At 36.8% G+C, this 21,487-nt stretch overlaps 1 protein-coding gene across 4 annotated transcripts; it reads left to right on the forward strand.

Annotated features, from left to right (window-relative positions):
* Positions 1-57: 57 nt before the first annotated feature.
* Positions 58-21,487, forward strand: LOC140793205 (arginine--tRNA ligase, chloroplastic/mitochondrial-like). Of its 4 annotated transcripts, none has more exons than XM_073144584.1 (19): positions 71-467; positions 5,265-5,356; positions 5,765-5,841; positions 6,001-6,137; positions 6,296-6,371; positions 6,530-6,631; positions 6,714-6,929; positions 7,577-7,657; positions 8,361-8,444; positions 8,601-8,705; positions 9,836-10,014; positions 18,277-18,361; positions 18,450-18,651; positions 18,823-18,892; positions 19,364-19,433; positions 20,057-20,146; positions 20,298-20,366; positions 20,778-20,876; positions 21,261-21,487. In XM_073144584.1, exons 5-19 carry the CDS (start codon positions 6,306-6,308, stop codon positions 21,369-21,371), a joined length of 1,629 nt encoding a protein of 542 aa, XP_073000685.1. In that variant the 5' UTR covers positions 71-467; positions 5,265-5,356; positions 5,765-5,841; positions 6,001-6,137; positions 6,296-6,305; the 3' UTR covers positions 21,372-21,487. The 4 variants fall into 4 exon arrangements, with proteins under 4 accessions (XP_073000668.1, XP_073000685.1, XP_073000676.1 ...); XM_073144575.1 differs by lacking the exon at positions 5,765-5,841 and having other exon boundaries at positions 138-278; positions 369-467; XM_073144591.1 differs by having other exon boundaries at positions 418-467; positions 5,976-6,137.

The raw sequence follows: 21,487 nt of genomic DNA on the forward strand, positions 1-21,487 counted from the left end.
GATAGTGAATTTAAACTTTCATGCAAATAAAATAAAAAAATATAAATAAATAATTTTATGTTTATGTGTAGGATAATGCTATAGCGGTTGCCCGGATTCGCTCCCTTTCTTAAATCCCCCGCTGCGCGATCTCCTTCCGTCAGCTTCCTCCTCCTCTCGGCTTCTTTTTCGATCTATTGAAACCCTAGGAGAAGAATTCCTACTTCTCGATCCGTTTCCCACTCTCCAGCCATGGCCGCCGGTTCCAGGAATCAAATAGAATCTTGCAAAGATTCCAAGTTCTCGATTTGCTTATAGATGGTTGCTTTGCGTTCGAATCACTGTGTGATCCGAGTAGGTGGTAAAGTTATGTGCTTTAATATTTCCAGGGGATCGTTCCAAGGATGGCGTGGATTAGCATAATGGATCACTAGACATCTCTGCGGCTTTCCCTCAGGCAACGCCTGCGTCTATGTTTCCACCTTTAGGTAAGAGTTGTTGTACTTCTTGTCGTTGCTTTTTGGCTATTGGAAAGTAGAATTGACCTTGTATTTCGATAAATTCAGGAGTTAAATACACCTAGTCATGGATAAAATCACAGTTGAAACTATTTTGGGAGTACCACCAACTTATGGAATGATGGAATTATCAGTGATCCTTTTTGTGTTTTTTTCTCGATCTTAATATTATCAGTTTCAAGGAACTTTATGAATGATTTGTCTGGGATTTAGAAAAGATGGTGGTCTGGCATTTCTATGACAATTCGAAGTTCTGAGCTTAGTTGTAATTGAATGAAGTGACAGAGGAAGTGGGAATAATGACGGTGTTGTAGATTCCTCAGTCTAAACATTTGCTGATTACCTTATAAAAGAATACTTTACTTGTATATGGATGGTATTAGCGAACTCAGTTTGTACACATGTACGTCAACTTTAGATTAAGAACATGACATCTCGATGTTGTTCACTTGATATGTAAATTTGATCTGTGTAGTTGAGTGTTGAGTTTAGGTTTATAAACTAATGGATTAAGGTAAATTTGTTGACATCTGATCTTCCGGTATGCCAGTACTTTCTTATATTTAAGATTCATAAAAGGGTCAAGGCGACAACAAAAGAATTCTACTAAAATTCTTCTTTTCCTTTTCTAGTCACACCCATGAATGGATTGACTTCATTATTGATCACATGTAAGGTTTGAAAAATTGGGTTCAGGACAGGTCTCTCGAAAAAGCGGTATGTATCAGCCGTATTGGTTGGCTTAATTAGATGAATTTTTTTTTATTACCTAAAATTTAAATATTATTTGAAAATGTAAGAAAGTTTCTAAAAAATGATAAAATAATAAGAAATTAATGATTTTTTTCATATGAATCCTAAAAATTATAAAAAGTACTAACTTATTCGAAAATTAAAATTTCGATGAATATCGAGCGGGCTCTCGTATATCCCTGTGGTCGTCGTTATCATAATTACCATAAATTTGTAAATAATGATGTTTAGGGATTGGTGCTCCAAAGAGTGATTGCATCATGTTAGTCATATCAAATAAATTTTATTATTTTTTAGGAGGATAATAATTAATATATGAATCTTGTGCCTTAAAATACTGAGGATAATAACTAGCATATAGATATTGTGATGGTTCTAAACAATGAATATTTGATGAACTATAGTCATAGGAAGCAACATCATGATTACAACGTCGCTGATATGTATGTACCTTCTCAGTTTCTCTCTATTCAATCCCTATGCCTTTTTTACTTCCTTCAGCAAGTGTGGAAGGGACAACTAGGTGTATCATTATAATCATCATGGTTATTGCTGGTACTGATAGCTATATTATCTCCCACTGTCGAGCGATTCGTACCAGCCTTTGTTCTAGTCATAGTTTTCCCTAATACCTCATCTAACCATGATTTTCTTTGTCATCTACTTCTCTGATCCATATAATCCGGGGGTCTTCTTTATAAAAAATATAATTTAAATCAATCAGATGATTATTTGATGTTTTTATTTTTAAATTTCTCTCCCTCAATATATCATATTAGAATAATATGAAATTAAAAACTAAGAGAGAAATAAAGAAACAGATTAAAAATTTACATATTGGAGTTTGTCGGAGTTAGATTTCTCCATAAGAAATGATGACTCTATGGTAAGGAGAGAAAAAGGGAATAGAGTGAGAGAGAGAGAGAGTTCAGATTATGGACATCAATAATTGATGTCCCTAGGTCAGATCCAGGTCAGATCCGTAATGGATCTGGCCTGATTGACCCAAAACCCATTGATCTCTATCTGGATCAGGATTCGGTTGATCCTGTCTGATCCCAATCATTTGATTGGGATTGGGTCTGGCTGATCCCAATCCAAATCGGCCAATCTTGCTAATGTCTATCAATTAATAAATGCATCTCCACTTATCTTTAGGTCTCTTTATGATTAGTATGGCCAATTTAGATTGTAATTGAACCAATTAGTTTTGGTATTAGGCTATTAGCATCTTGAGCTTTTTTTTATCTTCTGATTATTCTTTTTCACCCTCACCCAGTTGGTCGAGAAATAGTAGGATTTGGAAATTATGCTGAAAGTCATTGTTTGGTGCCTTGGCCATCGGATCATTTTTTTTCATGGTCTCATATTGATTTATGTAACATCTTTTATTGGATTGTAAAAGTATAATAATGTGGTCAAATTAGTGATGCATCATTTTTATTATGTGATGGAAATTTGCATTCAACAATCTACAAGTAAGATGTAGCGAAATGTTTCATATAAATATAATTATACCTAGTTTCAACATTTAGCAGTAAATGTGCAAGAAAGGGATCATTAAACAAGAGCTTTGTTTGGCTTGAGTCTAACACCTAGACGTGGTTAGCTAGACTCATTTCCTAATCTTATTTTGGATACCTTAAACTATGCTAAGAATATTAGGTGTTTGTTTGTGAATTAAACGAAGAATGTAAGTATTACCTTTAATGTGATTTTAAAAAGTGAAAAATGTGCATGTTCGTATAAAAATATTATTATTTTTTTAATGATAGTTTTCTTTTTCTGTTTTTTGAAAGATATCAAAATGATTGCAGACTTACAAACCTTAAGTCTACAACCATGCAAACTTAAGGCTTGTAAGCTCGTAAGTATTAAAAGTTGTTTTATTATTTTTTTACCCCAGTTTTAAAGGTTTGTTAACTTACAAGCCTTAAGTCCATATAGTTGCAGGCTTAAGACTTGTAAAAAAGCAATCACTAAGGTTACCCAACTCTTTTTTTTCTTTAGGGCTTGTTTGCCTGCAAGCCGGCATAGCATATAGTTACTATTTTTTTTTGTATGCCTCTAAGCGGGCCTCATCGAGTTGTGGTTCGTGAGAGATAGAGATGTGTTATTTTTTTAAATTATGTAAGGGAAAGCAAATGATAAAGACAAAGAGAGAGATAGCATATTCAAGTTAAATGTGAAATTTTATAGAAAATTTAAATAACTTCTTTTTTATTGTTGAATTAGACTAGCATAACAATTAGACTGATTTGTTATAGTTCTGAGGTACAACTAATTAAATGTCGTTATGAAAGAAATCGTTACTAGTTAGATAGGACTAGGAATTTGTTCGGATAAGTTCACTATATTAATAAGGTTAGTTTTCTTAGGCACTTAAAGGTTTAGCGTGGGGCCTATGAAAATTAGGCTTTGAGCCCTAAATTTATAATTATAATTTTTTATTAGCCCAATCCTAGATAGCCGCCTAAATGGGCTAGTACTTGGGCCAACCCACTTAAGGTCATTAACATAGATGGTCGTGCCGACGGTGTACCGGCACATGGCATGAAGGGTGCCACATGGCACCCCTCCTAACTTCGCCGCTCGTCATTGACCTCGTCGTCGAGCTACCCGTCGCCGATCGCCGCTCGCCGTCACTGTCGCCCAAGCTTCTCGGGTGTCCTAGCTCGAGAGAGAAAAAAGATTGAGAGAGAATGAGAGAGAAAGGGGGTTAAAAATTTAAGTTGTAGAATCGGATCCGGATTAACGGCGATGGCGAAGGCGAGCGGGCATCGACGGTGATTGCGAAGGCGAAGGTGAATATCCCTTACCTTTCTCTCTCATTCTCTTACGGCACGACCATCATTGATCCTTAACACTAGTTTCAATTCGCTAGAGCCCATTGGCTAAATGGGTTAGATAAATTCAAGCTGGTTATAAATCTTGTATAAATTTTTTTAGCATACTTACGGCAAAAAAGATTAAATAAGACAAGGGGTTTTGTAGAACTTATAATTAAATAAAAATTATAAAAAATACTATTAATATAAAAAATACTAGTAATCAATAACTATTATTGATATATGGCCTAAGATATTTTAATAAAGTCTGAGTAGGAGCTCATCCCATTGAGAGAACTCATTTTTCACAATGTTTGGAAAGAAAAAAAATCTTTTTACCTAATGTAGATGCACTGACATTTAAAATCAGGCTATCCTAATATGCACAATATATAGTGTTAGTTTTCTTTCTTTTTTAACCAAAAAAGAGTTATATTAATCTAGCAACTCTAATCCTAACCATTTATAATCTATCAGAAGTATAGAAAAAGCCCAAAGTTGATATTTAAGCAACAAAATAAAAGAAAAAGGAAAAAAACAAAACAAAACAAAATTAAAAAAGAATAGAAAAGACCCTAACAAAACCGAAGAGAGTTTTGCTTTAAAAACCCAAGATACATTTTAGGTTGCACTTTTTCCTTATTTTAAGTTTCTATTGCAAATTCTCCCTATTTTACTATTTTTTGACCGATTTATCATCGCCTTACCTTTTGAAAGTTTCTGACAACTCTCATTTTCATTTAATGAAGTATAGTGAAACGATATAACATGTTCCTAATTTATACACAAAATATAGATTATTCTAAAGGGAAACTCTTCATTATTAGATGAGGCTAGGTGTGAGGGAAGGGCTATGACCATTTTTTGAGCTCTTCCTCCTCATTCCTGTTCTCTGCAATTTTATTTCTAATGAGTATTTTTAAATTCAACTATTTCGGAAGCTTAAAATTCACTTACGTCGGTTACCTACGTAAGTCAACAGATAGTTACGTTGGTGAATAGTGGTATTTCATTTCTTGGGTGTTGGTCAGATGGTGGTATTTCATTTCCTCTATATATTTTTTTGGGGTATTGGATATGATTGGGCCTTTGAGTTGAAGATGTTTGTTGAAATGCCTGTGAGGGTGGATGGTTTGAAATGTTTTAATTTTTTAATGGTTTGGTTGGATATTGTGAAACTCGACAGGTTTTACAACGAGAAAGACCCTAAGGCCGACAACAGCCATGGGAGATGGGGTTTCCACTTCTGCTCCTCCTCAAGAGCAAGCACGGAATGCTGTGAGTAAAATTCTTACAAGTTGTTTCCTTAGATGTATTTGACCCACTGCTTGTCCTTTTAACAAGCTGCATGGTGCTTGGTCATGGCCGTGCTTTCCTGGTTTGTGTTAAGAATTTGCTTCCTGAATAATGCTAGTAATACTTAGAACTTTATGCAGATTAACTTGATTTTGATTGGTTAATTCCCTCCGTGTAGATTGATTAAGTATATAGGCAATGTTTTTGGCCCCTCACATCAAATCCATTTCTAGCCACAATCTGTGCTTAATAGCTTATTTGTAAATTTCAGAAATAGAAGAAGAAAAACAGCTGCTTGACTAGGAACAAGGCCATTCTTGTTTCATTCTCCATTCTTAAAGATCTTCAGTTTTATTGTTTATTTCATGCTTCAATTTTCTTGCATAACAGGATCCAAGGGTCTGTATCATCCTATCATCCATTTGTCCATCAACTAGCCTCTTGTCACTTCTCTCATATCTACCTAGGTATTTTGATTTTGGTACTGCATAGATGCACTGAATCAAGTGATTAATATTTGATTATTTTCTTATGTACTTGATACAAATCCATCTAACCTGACATGATTGCCACCTGTGTTTACATCATTATGATGGCATAGCTGAAATAGATCACATATATAACAGGATGAAGATAGAAGTGGAAGTGTCAAGCAGCAACTGTCGAAGTTAGTCAAATCATCACTTCAAGCAACAGTCCCAGATTTTCTGGATGTAGAGCCACTGGTTGCAGTTTGTACATCACAATATGGTGATTACCAGTGGTATATTTCTAGCCTGTATCTTTGGTTATCTTGCACTGGTAAATGGTAGCATTCACACCGTTCATCATTACACTAACCTTGGCTTCTCATTTCCATAAATTTATTATATAGCTTTCTTTCTGGTAGTAAATACTAAGATTTGAAAGTCTGTGATGCAGCAATAACGCGATGAGTTTATGGTCAAGAATAAAAGGATCGGGGACAAATTTTAGAAACCCCAATTCTGTTGGACAGGTGCTCTTTTTTATACTATCCCTTAGTTTGTACTGAATTAGTTGACAATCTTGTGGTGTTCTGCTTTATTAATTTCCAAATAAGTGGTTCCACCTTTTTATTTTTGTGCATTTTATTTCTTTTTCTTTTTTTGACACTTGGTAATGACTAACTCCCAGGGCATTGCAACGAACCTACCTCCATCAGACATTATTGAATCCACTTCTGTTGCAGGACCTGGTTTTGTGAATATAATCTTGTCAAACAAATGGGTGTCAAAGGTTAGGAGAAATCATCTGTTTCTTATATTAATACGGACTTCTTTAACTATCCATCTTGATTAATCAAACTGTGCTATTGCAGAGAATACAAGACATGCTAATAGAAGGCATCAAGAATTGGGCACCAGTTCTGCCAGTTGGCAGGGTAGTGATTGATTTTTCATCACCTAATATAGCAAAAGAAATGCATGTCGGCAATTTAAGGTCCACAATAATTGGAGATACTCTAGCACGAATGTTTGAATTCTTGAATGTTGAAGTTCTTCGACGTAATCATGTTGGTGATTGGGGTACACAGGTACATGATTTTAAGATTCAATATATCACAAAATAAAGTTGTTTGGTTGATCTAGATTTATTCTGCTTTGTGGTCTCTGATGCTTATTTATTGTGTATTGTCTTATAATTATTGTGATTGTGCGATATAATAAACATCTGAACAATTCAGAGCTCTCTCCCCTTGATCATCTCCTTTTTACTGTTAATGACTTCCTGCATGGTGAAAACTGTGGCAGTTCTGCTTTCTGGTTTCTAGAATACCTTAGTATGTTAATGTATCTTTGGTCTATCTCTCTTCACCTTTTGTATCTTTTACTGTATCTTGGGTCCAAGAGGCCTTTGCCGTAGCAGTTAAGTGTACCTCTCTTGTTTTGTATGCTGTACAGAGGGAAACAGCTGTGGACAAAACATATCGCATCAAATGGTTTATTAAACTTTCATACTTGCACATATTTCCTATGTATGTATTTGTCAAGTCTAGTTGCATACTAATAGCATGGGAAACATGATCTAGTTTCATTACTGTGCTTTAGCATCACCATATTATTATTCTACCTTATTCAGTTTTCTGATTATTTGTACGTCAGATCAGATAAGATGACAAAGAATGAAAGAAACTCTCATTTTGTTGTATGCAAAATTATATTTGTTCTTTTCTTTTTGCAGTTTGGCATGTTGATAGAATACTTATTTGAAAAGTTCCCAAATTGGGAGGATGTAGGGAACCAGGCAATTGGAGATCTTCAGGTGAGCTGAAAGATATCACATTAATGTAAATCAAGTCCATGTTTGTACAGATTAATTTTCACAATATCTTGTTATATTGGTGAACCTTTCCATGAAAAACAAAATCATGAAGTTCAGAAATTTATGATTTAATGTCCAGCCATGGAGTTATTAACTGGTGCTTACATACATGTGCTCTTATAATCATTTAAAAGGTTTAAACTTGCATCCAGTATTCATGTACGGAACAGAAAATAATAACTTTATGCATGAATGAATATTGTATTGTTTGTATTTTCTTCCTCTCGAGAGAATGGTCCTCAGTCATGAAAATTTGTAAGTGTTCTTATTGTTCAAGCAATAGCTGTTTGATTCACTAGAGAGCTGTTGTTTTGCTGGCCCATTCATATTAAGCACAGCATGTTTATCTCACTGCCATGAGGCATAAAATATCTTATACCTTCAAACTTGAAGTTGTATCTTTGCATAACATTCATTTACCAGTAAAGTAGTGTTTGATTTGGCTGTCCAACATCTCTTCAGATGCATTGTGCTACATATTTTATCAAGCCAAAAGTGGCATAGCAAAGTATAGTTAGAGATATCAAAGTTCTGCAAATTGCTGTTCTTTGTGGTTTTTTGGTCTTTTGTATTGTTTCTGTTTTCTTTTTTTCTTTCTTTTTCCTCTGTAGTAGTAGTCCTCTGATATAGAATGCTGCTTCAGGATTTCTACAAGGCATCTAAAAAAAGGTTTGATGATGATCCAGCCTTTGTAGAAAGGGCTCAGCAGGCAGTTGTTCGACTGCAGGTGAATATCTTTCCTTTTTTGATGCAGAGTATATTGTACATAGTCTTTAATGCTCCAGGAAAGTTCATTTTTTACAACATCACAAAGAGATGGTACTCTCAATTTGACTAGATAATTGTCTTTTCACATTATTTTGAATTGTTTATTGAATGATAGGGAGGGGAAGCTAAGTACCGTGATGCATGGAGAAAAATCTGTGAAATTAGCCGTAGCGAATTTGATTTGGTATACCAGCGCCTTAATGTTGATCTAGAGGAAAAGGTATTACTACTATACCATGATGCAGGTTCCCAGCTTTGAATGACAGCTTATTGCATTTTCCTTAGAGAAAATGTTTGTCTATTGGACACTTGATGGCTTCTCGTTAACTGCATTTGAAACATAATTGGTTTATTTTAAGTGAAATTATTTATGACTATTAGCATGTTGTGTTGAACTTCTGCCTCTTGATTATTTATTGCCTTGCTTCCTCTTGTTTGAATTTTTCAAGTTTGAAGCTTGCATAGGTGAATTGATGACATAATATATTAAGTAGAATTAATAAATATGTAGTTTGTATCAGACATCTAAAGTCCACACTTTCTGCATAATTCTGTATACTGTATATATAGTAGCCTTCAATTTTCTTAAGGTACTGCAGTACCTTAATCAGTAGGCACACTATCTAGGATATGGATAAGATCCTAAGAATTATGAATAGTGTTAAAATTTAGAAATAGATAGATTTAAATTTTTAATGTGATAATGAAAAATGTTTAAGTTCTTTTTAACCAACTCAAGTCTAATCTACATTCAAGTCCAATGGCTGATTAACCTAATTTATCTACTTTGGATGACTGCCAAACTTTAGGTTAACTCAAACATTCAATTGGCACAATTGAGTAATTTATCATATGGACTCGAATGGAAGCTAAATAGACAAAATAAATTAGGTAGTCTAGATACAAACCAAATTAAAGAAAGGCAAGCAATTTTGCTTACATCGTACTATTTTTTAGTTCATACAAATTCAATAGCTGAGAAGAGAAGAGAGACAAAAAATGGCATGATAACCAATAGATGTCAGTAGCCAAACTCATTTTAAATATGCTGCAATGTTAACTCATGCCCCCTCCAATTTTGTTGTCATGCTTACAGTCTGTTTTGGGATGTATTCTATCTTACCAACGTACAAGTTCATTTCGTAATGAACTTGTAACATTGTTCTATAAGTGAAGAACCATTCAGTTTGCTAGATAGATGCTCCATTATGTCAGCCTATATGCACAGGAAGCAACATACTTTCAAATCTAATCTGTTTTTTCTCTCTTGGTTCAGAATACCTTTATTTTAGGAGTGAAATTTGTGTTGTCAGATTCTGAATGCTATTTAAGTATTAATTGACTTTTCAGGGGGAGAGCTTCTACAACCCTCATATTCCACGTGTTTTAGAGGAGTTAAGTAGCAAGGACTTGATTAAGGAAAGTGAGGGTGCTCGTGTGATTTTCATTGAAGGGCAAAAAATCCCTTTGATTGTTGTAAAGAGAGATGGAGGCTACAATTATGCCTCAACTGACTTGACTGCTCTCTGGTTAGTTTGGTTGACATTGATTCACAAACACTTTATCCTGTACTTTCTTCTTTCTTGCTAATTAGGAATAGTGTCTTGTTTAGATGATGTTGCAGAATATGATAAGAAAATACAACGAATATTAAGATACTTTCTTCCGAATATTTTGTTCTTTAGCTTTTGTGTATTTTACTCCTTTTTGTTCTTTCGAAGTATCTTATGTACATATTTCAGGTTTGTGTCTGACTTTCTATAGTTTGAACTTTGAAAAGTGCATAGCAATAATAACGTAGGCGTACTTTTTTTCAATTTTCTTTTGAAGGGAATGTTATAGATATACTTTTAAATAGTTCATCTCAAAAGAATCTGCCTAATTTTGACTGAGTTATGGATTTAATTTGGAAATAATTGGACTTTCTATTTTCTCTACTAAAACTGAGGATTGGTGACCAATGAAATATAGCCTTTTTAATTACAATATGGAAAAAGAATTTTATCTGCTTTTGGTCCTATGTTATCTCTTACAAGTATTTTCCTACAGCGCAAAAAAAAAAAAATTAATAGTTATGCATAGTCATCCAAAATTGAGGGTGCAGTTTGAGTTGAACTTACATGTATGAGGCTCATCCAAATGAGTTATTATACATATATTTCTCTGTCTTGAGTTTTTCAAAAACATTGGATTTACCTTTTTTAGAAGACAGTTTTCAGTCTTATAGCTTCTCGATAGTTGATACTATGGACATATGATGGGTTACGGTACCAAAAGATAGGTACGGAACGATTCCTTCAAGATCTAGATTTATTGTAGGAAACAGTCCACGCAACCGAGGGAAAATATTCTCCCGTAATCAGAAAATTACAAAACAAAGTGGATTAGATCTAGATTGCGATCCCTTCTGCATTCGAACGCGACCTACAAAAATTTTATTATAATGAAAATAAATAACTAATGCAATAAGAAAAGATCCTATCAAGGTGTATCAACATACCGGTGTAATGCCTGCTACCTAGCCAGCTCTATATTTTAAATTATTAGAGTTATTAGATATATATATTATTCATTTATCTTATTTTATGATGACCTTGTATAAATAGGGCTTGGCTCCCTCTTTCATTATCAATAAAATGCAAAATAATTTTCTCCCAAACTCTTCTCTTCTCCCTCAACCCAATCTTGGGTCAAGGCTAATATCGTTACATAGTATTAGAGCAATCTCGATATCTAGAGACATTTTAAGTTGGATCTCTCACTCTCCAATAGTCTCTCTCTCCATCTCTCTCTTTGATTGTTCTTTTTCTTTCACCATTATCGAACTCGAGAGCTGCCCCCTCGTCACAACCCGAAATAGGAATCATGACCGGCCATGCATCTCAATATGCTTGAGATACACGAAGCCTTATTAATACTTTCTACGTGTACGATGGCAAAATAAATAAATAAAATAAAGATCTGCTTTATATAAATTTAAAACTAATTGCAATAAACATAAAACAATGTTACTGTTTTTTTAGTCTCTAAACGAAATAAATAAATCTTCTAATCTAAAGCATAAATTCCAAAAGAGCGGAAAAGTAAATAGGTGAATCCTAAGTGGAGGTGGAGTCCGGGTACATCACGCTCAGTCGCCCCGCTGACTATTACCTGAGATAGATAATGAATAAAAAAAAGAATCGATGAGCCAACAACTATAACTCAGTGAGTAGAATCCACTCGAAAACCAAGTAATTTTAAAAAAACTAAAATCAACAGTATACAAAACAATTTGCATTATACATGCTCTTTAAATCATGACAATGATAACAATAGAGAGTCACAACTTGTAACATTACGTAGTTTCAACATATTAACATTTTTTCAATATTTATACTATCATATGTCTCAATGGGTCTAAATCTTGTGGATCCACATTAACTAAAAGTCACCTCAAGATGATGCTTTAGACTTTTTTTCATAGCTGATCCAGTTAAGGTCATCAGATGGTATCACTATGTGATCAACACACTCTGTCTTTTCCACTAACCGTTGAGAAAAGTTAGAGTCACCTAGGAATTTCTCATTCATCCTAGGACTATTCCCTAACTCCGCTAAAGTCACCTAAGAAAGTCACCGCAGCGATCTGATTTAGGACTTTCCCCTGGACTTCCAAATAGACTTAAGTCAACACGATAAATCGCAAGCGATTTATACCGGGACTGTTCTCTAAGTCGTTCCAATACTAGTCTCATTTTTTTTTTACTAAAATTTAATATTTGCACAAAGTATAGTGATGCACTGAAAATAATGATTAAATGCACACAGAAAATATAACAATTAAATTTTTGCACGTAAGGATGAAATAAATAAATTTGCACACAGAAAATTTACATGGTCTGACAAAGGTACGAAATATAATAAAATAAATATGTGAGTGAACCCACTCACTTGAGTCTAGGCAAGACAACCGAAATCTCAAATCTCTAGCTCACGTACTAAAAATTACTACCTTTAATAATAAATAATAATAAAAATTTTAATTTGAATAATATCAATATTTCTAAAATTTAAAAATTAAAAAGAACTAAAATAGGTTAAATCATCCATTGGATTGGGCTGGGCTACCGCTGGCCCGGCACAATCCAAAAATGAAACTAATTGGGCTGGGCCAAGGCCCAACCAAAATAATGGATTGGGCTACGGGCCAACCCGCAGCCCATCCAATTAAATTGGTTCGGGTCGGGTCTGTGGATCCGAAATCCAAACCCGAACCCGAACTTGAAAGAAAAAGGGGTTGGCTCGAGTTAAACCCGAGCCCAACCAAACCCCTTTCCTTCTTTCTCGCAACCGACGCGAGAAAGAGAAGAATCGAGGGAGGGAGTGACCGCCGGCGACCCTGCCGGCGGCAGTCCACGACCACCCTCAAGCCTCTCGGTTCTCTCTCTCTCTCTCTCTCTCTCTCTCTCTTGGTTGTCCTCACGAGGTGGAGGAGAACCCACCACCGACGCCAACGACGACCGGGGCCCATGAGGGCTCTCCCGAAGGCAACCATAGCGCAAGGCTAACGGCTTGGAGCTCTTGAGCACGAGTAGCAGCAGCCCGAAGCCGCCGGCCGGTGAAAGTTGCCGGCGAAGCCGAAATCCCCCAAATTAGGTATTTCTAATTTATTTTATTAAACTGAAATTAAACTAGAGGGATGAGAGAGGGCTCACCAGGGAGGAGTGTGATGGTCCCTATTTACTCCGACGATGCTCCGACGGGCCGAACCCACGTCGCGATTCCGACGGTAAGGAAGAAGGAAACGAAGGAGAAGAAGGAAAGGGAAAAGGAGGCTAGGGGGGGGGGGTTGAGGAGAGAGAGAATTAGAGTTTAAATTTATAGGGCAAAGATCCAAATCTGAATTAGATTTGGATTTGGCCGATTTCTGTTGCGCCTCGTCGCGTGCCGGAGAGGGAGAGGGAGAGGGGAGGGCATTGCACGTGCACCCTCCTCTCTCAACCCCAAATTCTTTCTTTTTTTTCTGGTTCTTACAGACATCTTCTCAAGCACATCGACAGCATCTCTGTGGGGTGTGCTCCCCCTCGTACTATCATCTAGGTCACCATTGCTATTGAGTTTGATACACCCAAGGCTATTTAGTCGAAGGTTTCGTCTCCAGAGTATGATGAGTGGGCCCTACGTGATATAGAGATTTGCACCTACCTTATCTTGTAGGTTGATCGATGCTTTCGACCTCAACTCCAGACATTGTCTTCTACTCAGGTCATCTAGGCCTATCTTAGTCACCGATTCATTTAGTCAAGTTTGATGTGTTGCTTTCAGCTTCGTCATGAGGCTCAGGAGGTCAAACAGGGTCGGCTCTTTATTCATAACTTTTGTGCCTGCATGACTGACTTATGGCGTGAGCTTACATCAACAGACCCTACTTTCTACCCCTCTGACTCGATGTTTGCTTAGCACCATCGTGATGAGGATCATTTGATGGATTTCTTAAATGCCTTTCATCTGGAATTTAGGGATCTAACTCGACATCTGTTGCATCGCTCCACTACCCCTAGCTTGGATAGTGTCATAGCTGAGCTACATGCTGAGAAGCTTAGGCAGCATCTCTTGCCCTCTTAGCAGGCCACCTTTGTACGGTCTTCTTTTGCCATAAAGAGTGCTTGGTGCTGCTCCTACTCATATATCAATCATGCCTGATATTTTGACTGCTGGTCACGTCACTCATGTGCTTGGACGAGACCATCACTCATCGCATCCCATGTGTACTCATTGCAATCATCATGTTCATCTTGTCGCGCACTGTTATCGAGTTTATCCTGAGCTTGTTCATCGTTCTGGCAAAGGGGGGGTCAAGCAAGGATAAGAGTCGCCACTTGGCATCCTCGATCGCTGCACAAGCATTGGTTCATCTGATCACTCCAGCAATCCTACCTTCAGCAGTGCACAGCTCCAACAAATTCAGCAGCTCATAGAGCTTCAGCTTCACTAGTGCCTCTATTTCTGACTTTGTTGTGGTATGACCAAACCCTAGATTTTTTATTATGACGCCTCACATCATATGACTAGTGACTCTTCCATCTTTACTAGCCTCACCCCTACCCCTATCACTCTTCCTCATGTTCACATAGCTGATGGAACCTATTACCCCATCTCTCACATTGGCTACATTACCTCTACCACGGAGCCTATGAGTTGTCTTACTTTATCTGATGTCTGGTTTATTTCTAGCCTAACCATGAGTCTTATTTTTATTATTCAACTTTCTGACTCTAGTTACACTGTATCCTTCTCTTCTACTTCTTGTGTTGTGTAGGACCGTCTACAGGCCAAAAGATTGGGATTGGTAATCAGATTCATGGGCTTTACTACCTGGATCAACTTCACCTGCTCTCACCTAGCCCTAGTGCTTGTCCAATCACTCTTCTCTCCTTTAAACCTATGGTATCGGCGTCTAAGTCATGTATCGAGATGGCATCTCAAGACCTTGTCCCGGTCTGGGTGCTTAGACAGTAGTCGTTTTTCTTGTTTGTCCCCTTGTACTGGCTACAAGTTGGCAAAACACCGGGTCATTCTGTTTCCTCTTAGTGCAAATATCTCTGAATCCCCTTTTCACATTGTGCACTTTGATATTTGGGGCCTTGCTCCGCTCTTTTTGCGTCTTGGTTTTCTCTACTATGTCTGTTTCATTGATAATTTTTCTCATTTCACTTGGGTTTACCTCATGTGCTAGTGCTCTGAGGTGCGTCAAATCTATTGTGATTTCTCTTCTATGGTTCGTACTTAGTTCGGTCGATCCATTAAAATCTTTCAATCTGACAGTGCTCGATAGTACCTTTTTTCTGAGTTTCGTTCTATTCATGCTTCTGCCGGCACCCTACCTCAGTAGTCGTGTCCCTATATCCTTGCTCAGAATGGTATTGCCGAACAGAAGCATCGTCATCTTCTTAAAACCACACGTGCTCTTCTCTTTGAGGCTTCTGTTCCTCGTTCTTACTGGGTTAAGGCTCTTCTTACTGCTCTCTATCTAATCAATTGGGTTTTATCTTCAGTCTTTGATGGCATGACTCCGTACAAGCATCTCTATGCTACCTTATTATTTTATGGTCATTTTCATGTCTTTGGGCGCACCTGCCTTATTCTTTATCCTCCCAATGAATGCAACAAGTTGTCCTCTCGAGCAGCTAAATGTATCTTTCTAGAATATAATCTTGAGCATAAAGGTTATCGTTGTTATGACGCTTATGCTCATCGTCTTAAGATATCACACCATGTCACTTTTCTAGAAGAGATATCCTTCTTCGCCTCCGATTTTTGGCTCCTTTGGACTTTGCATTTCTAGATCTCTCTACACCTATCCTATCCTCTGTCCCCCCAGATATTCCTATCTTAGCTCCACTATCTACCCCCCACTTGTCTAATACTCCTCTACCCATAGACACTTCTTTAATATTACTTCCATTTGCCTCTCCAAACCGCTCTTTTGTTGAGATTCCAACTCTTCCAAAAGAATACCCCGCTCCCATGACGACCTTTTCATACTTCTATACTCACAGGTTGTGTCCCCCTCCTATAGCTGGGCCTTCCTCTACTAGTAGTATCCCTCCAATCGTTCCATCTTTTACCGTGACGGCTCCTGCACCTGCTCGTCGCTATCCAAAGCATAAGCATCGCCCTCCTGACAGGTATAATGTTATGATGTTTTCCGCTATATACTCACTCTAGTTTCACGCTTTTCTTGTAGCCATCCACTCCACCCCTCAGCCCAAGTCTCATCGTGAGGCCGTCTAGGTTCTAGAGTGACAGTAGGCCATGGTAGATGAGCTTCAAGCCCTTTAACAGATGCATAATTAGGATGTTGTCCCTCGCCTACCAAATATCGTGCCTGTTAGCTATAAATAGATCTTCAAGGTCAAGTATCGACTTGATGGATCCATAGCTAGGTACAAAGCTCGTCTAGTTCCTCGGGGCTTTACTCAAGAGTACGGGATAGACTACGAGGAGACCTTTACTTTAGTTGCCCAGATGACTTCTGTTCGCACTCTTCTTGCTGTTGCTTCTAGTCATTAGTGGCCTTTACATTAGATGGATGTGAAGAATGCATTTCTTCATAGTCTTCTTAACGAGGAGGTATACATGGATCCTCCACCTAGTTTCCCTCTGTTTTTAGGTCACATCTGTCGATTGCGCCGAGCTATCTATGAGCTCAAGCAGGCCCTTCGTGCTTGGTTTGATCAATTTCGTAGTGTTTTCACAGCCTACAGATTTCAGGAGAGCCTATTTGAGCCATCTATGTTTCTGCGCTCTTCTGCTTAAAGTTGGGTCATCCTTTTTCTGTATGTCGATGATATGATTATCACTAGAGATGACTCGCCGGTATCTTGCTCTCTTTGAAAGCATCTTTAGCGTCAGTTTGGGTATCAAAATTGCTTAGTCATCCCATGGCATTTTGCTGTCCCAACAAAAGTATATTACATATATTCTTTGTCGTGCCACCATCACTGATACTCATCTCGCTGCTATCCCAGTTGAGCTTTATGTGAAGTTTCAACCTGATGATGGTCAGCTTCTTTCAGATATCGTTAGCTAGTATGGGCACTTATCTACCTGACCATTACCTGGCCTAATATCTCTCATGCAGTTAGTTTTGTTACTCAATTCCTGTATGCTCATCGATCTGCCCACTATGCCATTCTTATACATATTCTTCGATACCTTTGTGGCACCATCACTCGCCCTCTTTTCATGCCATTGATTTTATCTTGGCTCTGCGAACCTATTTCGATGCAGATTATGCTAGTGATAGGTCTGATCGGAAGTCTACTACTGACTTCTACATTTTTCTAAAAGATTCTCTAATTTTTTGGCATAACAAAAAGCATAATGTAGTGTCTTTCTTTAAAACTGAGTTAGAGTATCGTGCTATATGTGCGACGACGAAGGAGGTTGTTTGGCTTCGTCGTCTCTTTAGTGATATGGGTGTTCCCTTATCTCTTCCAACCCCTCTTCATGTCAATAATAATAGTGCTAAAAAGCTTGCTGAAGATTTTCTTTTTCATGAGATGACGAAGCACATTGAAGTCGTTATGCATTACACTCGTCAGGAGTACCTAGCTGGCATTATTTCACTCCGTCTCCTCAGTACTGAGGAGCAGATTGTCGACTTCTTCACGAAATCTCTTCCCCTTCCACGCTTTGAACATTTAGTTACCGAACTCTCGATTTATGATTCACCTTGAGTTTGAGGGGAGGTATTAGAGTTATTCGATGTATATATTATTCATTTATCTTATTTTATAATAACCTTGCATAAATAGGGCTTGGCTCTCTCTTTCATCATCAAGCAAATACAAAACAATTTTATAATAACCTTGTATATTATTCATTTATCTTATTTTATAATAACCTTGTATAAATAGGGCTTGGCTCTCTCTTTCATCATCAAGCAAATACAAAACAATTTTCTCCCAAACTCTTCTCTTTTCCTTCTCTCTTCTCCCTCAACCCAATCTAGGGTCAAGGCTAATATCGTTACACAAATGAACTGAATTAGTATTCTACTCCTATTTTGCTAAATGTGATTATGCTCCTTCCAACTTAATAACACTACCTAAGAGTTTGCTTTTTCTTCTTTTTTCTTCTCGACATATTCCATATTTTTATTCTTCTTTCATAAGCCAATTCTAAATAGGATCTCATTTCAGAAGTGCTCTTTTTTTTTCCTGAAGTCATTAACATACAAGCTTCTACAACTTTATTTGGGCTGCTACAGCTTGTTCATTCTTCTCATTCTTATTCTCCTGAAGGTATCGGCTTAATGTGGAGAAAGCAGAGTGGATAATATATATAACAGATGTTGGTCAGCAACAGCACTTTGACATGTTCTTCAGTGTAGGTGTCATATACTATTTTCTTATAATATGTAGCTTGTTTTAATGTTGCATTTCTTGAGACTTAAGTTTATTACTTTATATTCCAGGCTGCCAGAATGGCCGGTTGGCTCCCAGGTCCTGAGGAAAAGAAGTTTCCCAGAACAAACCATGTTGGGTTTGGTCTTGTTCTTGGATCAGATGGCAAGCGTTTTCGTACTCGCAGTTCAGAAGTGGTACGTTTAGTAGACTTACTTGATGAAGCTAAAGCTCGGAGCAAAGCAGAACTTGTACAACGTCTCAAGGACAATGGTATCATTATAGTTTACCATTTGTCTGATGACTCTATTCTTTTCTTCCTTTGGTTAATGCTATTGAGATTTTAATGATGTCTTTCTATGCTTTTTGGTTGCTTTTGGGATTCTCTTGTTATATTTTTAATGTTTTCAACATGCAACAAATATCATTCTTATCTTGGTTCAGGTAGAATTGGCGAGTGGACAGATGAAGAGCTTGAGAAAACTGCTGAGGCAGTTGGATATGGTGCTGTCAAGTAAGATTTCTTTTCTTGTTCATATGTCTTGCTTCTATTTGCCGTTCTGTAGGAAGTTAGAGATTTATATAATTGCAATTTGAAAATCTTTGTTTAGCAAAGTAATCATAAATTTTGTTTCTTTCACCGGTTGCTATGCTTGACTATCTTCTTTTACCCATGGAAGAACAATTAACTGTTCTCATTTCGGTTTTTTGTTCTTTCAAAGAGAAAATAGCATCTAAATGGACATTTAATGTCAGTTTTTTTTTTCCCTTTTCTGTGACCAAAGGGTGCTAGATTAGGACATAATGTTATTTCACCAACTTGGTATTTGTAAATCCTGATTTACACTACAACATGCAGACATGCAGAAATATCAATAGCATTAATCAGTTTATGTTCAAATCAGTTTATGCAGACATGCAGATATCCTGATTTACACAGTTTCTTGCACTGAAAATCTGAAATAATTGTATCGTTTTGAAACAGATATGCAGATTTGAAGAACAATCGGCTGACTAATTACACATTTAGTTTTGATCAAATGCTGAATGATAAGGTACTTGTCTTTTTTAATTCTGATGCAGATTTATTTTGAGTCTTACTGAAGTGGCAAAGCTAATTTGATTTCTATAATTTTACTAGGACAACTAACTGTAGCTGTTTGAAAACTTATACAGGAAGACTGGTAGCTAAATGCTTATTTTGTCATACACTAATGTCAGTTTGTCTTCCACAGAAAAGTGCTTTATATGCATAATCTGAAATACATCTAAAGATATTGACTCTACTGTTTATGTTTATAAGCTTCTATATAGCAGCATATTAAGTGTCACAAGTAATGATATGTGGTCGAATTCTGTACTCGTTTCATTTTCTTTTCTTTGCTGATCTTAGCCTCATCATGCAATTATATGTAGGTTTCACATAAATATAATAGCTGACATATCAGTTTTATTTGGATTATAGATCATTGTGCAGTGCCCCTTGAGAATCTACCTTTCTCCCCCAGAAGTATCTGTAACCAGGATATGTGTTATCTTCCTTTTGCACATGCTAATCAATTTTAAATTAGTTTTATCTGGATCAAGATTGTAGATTAGCTCGTCTTGTTAATCTACCATGTTCTTCCAAAATGAAGTTTTGATCTTTCATGATAGCTGCATCTTCATTTTTGACCAGGGGAATACTGCTGTTTATCTGCTTTATGCACATGCTCGTATTTGTTCGATTATCAGGAGATCGAATAAAGATATAGAAGAACTAAAGAAGGTAGATCTTCTATCTGACATGTGAAAGAATAGAAACTATTTAACTTAACAGCATTCAAATATCCACTGTCCTGCCATGGCCAGAGCACAAGATGCTCTTGGTACTTGGAACGGATTATTCATTGCGTCTTATATTAGTACTTTGTTGGCAGAGTGGGTCAATTTCGCTTGATCATCCAGATGAGCGTGTTTTGGGGCTTCATCTTATCCAGTTTGCAGAGGTATGCGTACTTCTTTGCATTAACTTTATTCTATTCTGTTGCCGTCTTCCTTTGTTTTTAGATGAGTAGTTGGGAAAAGATCATGAGTATTCAAAGTAGTCATCATTGCTATTTAATATATAATAAGTGTGTAATATGACTCTGATTGTTGTTAGTTATGAATCATTTAGTAAAGTTACATTTATCTTTATGTGACTTTTCTGCGCGACCTGATATTATATTTTGCTGATTGTTGTTAGTTACATATATTTAAGTTACATTTATCTTTATGTCTCTTTACTTTTCTGTGAGACTCGATATTATATATTCCGGATCTGATATTTTCTCTGAGACATTATCGTAGGTTTACCTTATGTCTCCCATTTTTCTTCATATGACTCAGGTGCCAATGTCCTTGTTATCTTATTTCAGGTAGTTGAGGAGGCTTGTACCAATCTCCTTCCGAATATTCTGTGCGAATACCTGTACAATCTATCTGAAATATTCACAAGATTTTATACCAGCTGCCAGGTCTGTTTCTTCTTTTTTTACTTACTATTGGCCTGCATTTTTATAAATGGTTCTATTTGTGGAGTATAAATGGTTATATTTGTGAATCCTTTGCCTTTGGACTTCTAGCATATACTTTTTCCCACAATGGAATTTGCATATAAATTCGTGTCTAATAGCACTGATCTGAACTGAATAACCAATCAAAACCTGCCATATGGGTAAGACATTGTCATGGCAAGGCTGCCTTCACTGGTTCCATCTTTGATTAGCCTTTTGCCATGAGCATGAATAAATTGCATGCTTTTTTTTCTTTATTCCGCCAATATTGGATTGCTTTTCTTTTTCGCGCTACCATCATAAGCATCATTCCCTAACTGTTTGATCTCTTGTGGAATCTGGCAGGTGGTTGGATCACCTGAAGAAACCAGCAGATTGCTATTATGCCAGGCAACAGCAGTTGTCATGAGACAATGCTTCCATCTTCTCGGAATCACACCTGTCTACAAGTTATAAGTTCGATTCTCTGTCATATTTTTCTCCATTAATTGACAGTAAGATAACAGAGTTCACTCTTTGTGATATATATTATCAACTTATGCAATGGTAAGAAGGTCCAGTTTAGTGGCTTA

The sequence above is a fragment of the Typha latifolia genome, chromosome 1 (genome assembly GCF_019914945.1).
Source record: "Typha latifolia isolate L0001 chromosome 1, TyphaL0001v2, whole genome shotgun sequence".
Lineage (NCBI taxonomy): Eukaryota > Viridiplantae > Streptophyta > Magnoliopsida > Poales > Typhaceae > Typha > Typha latifolia.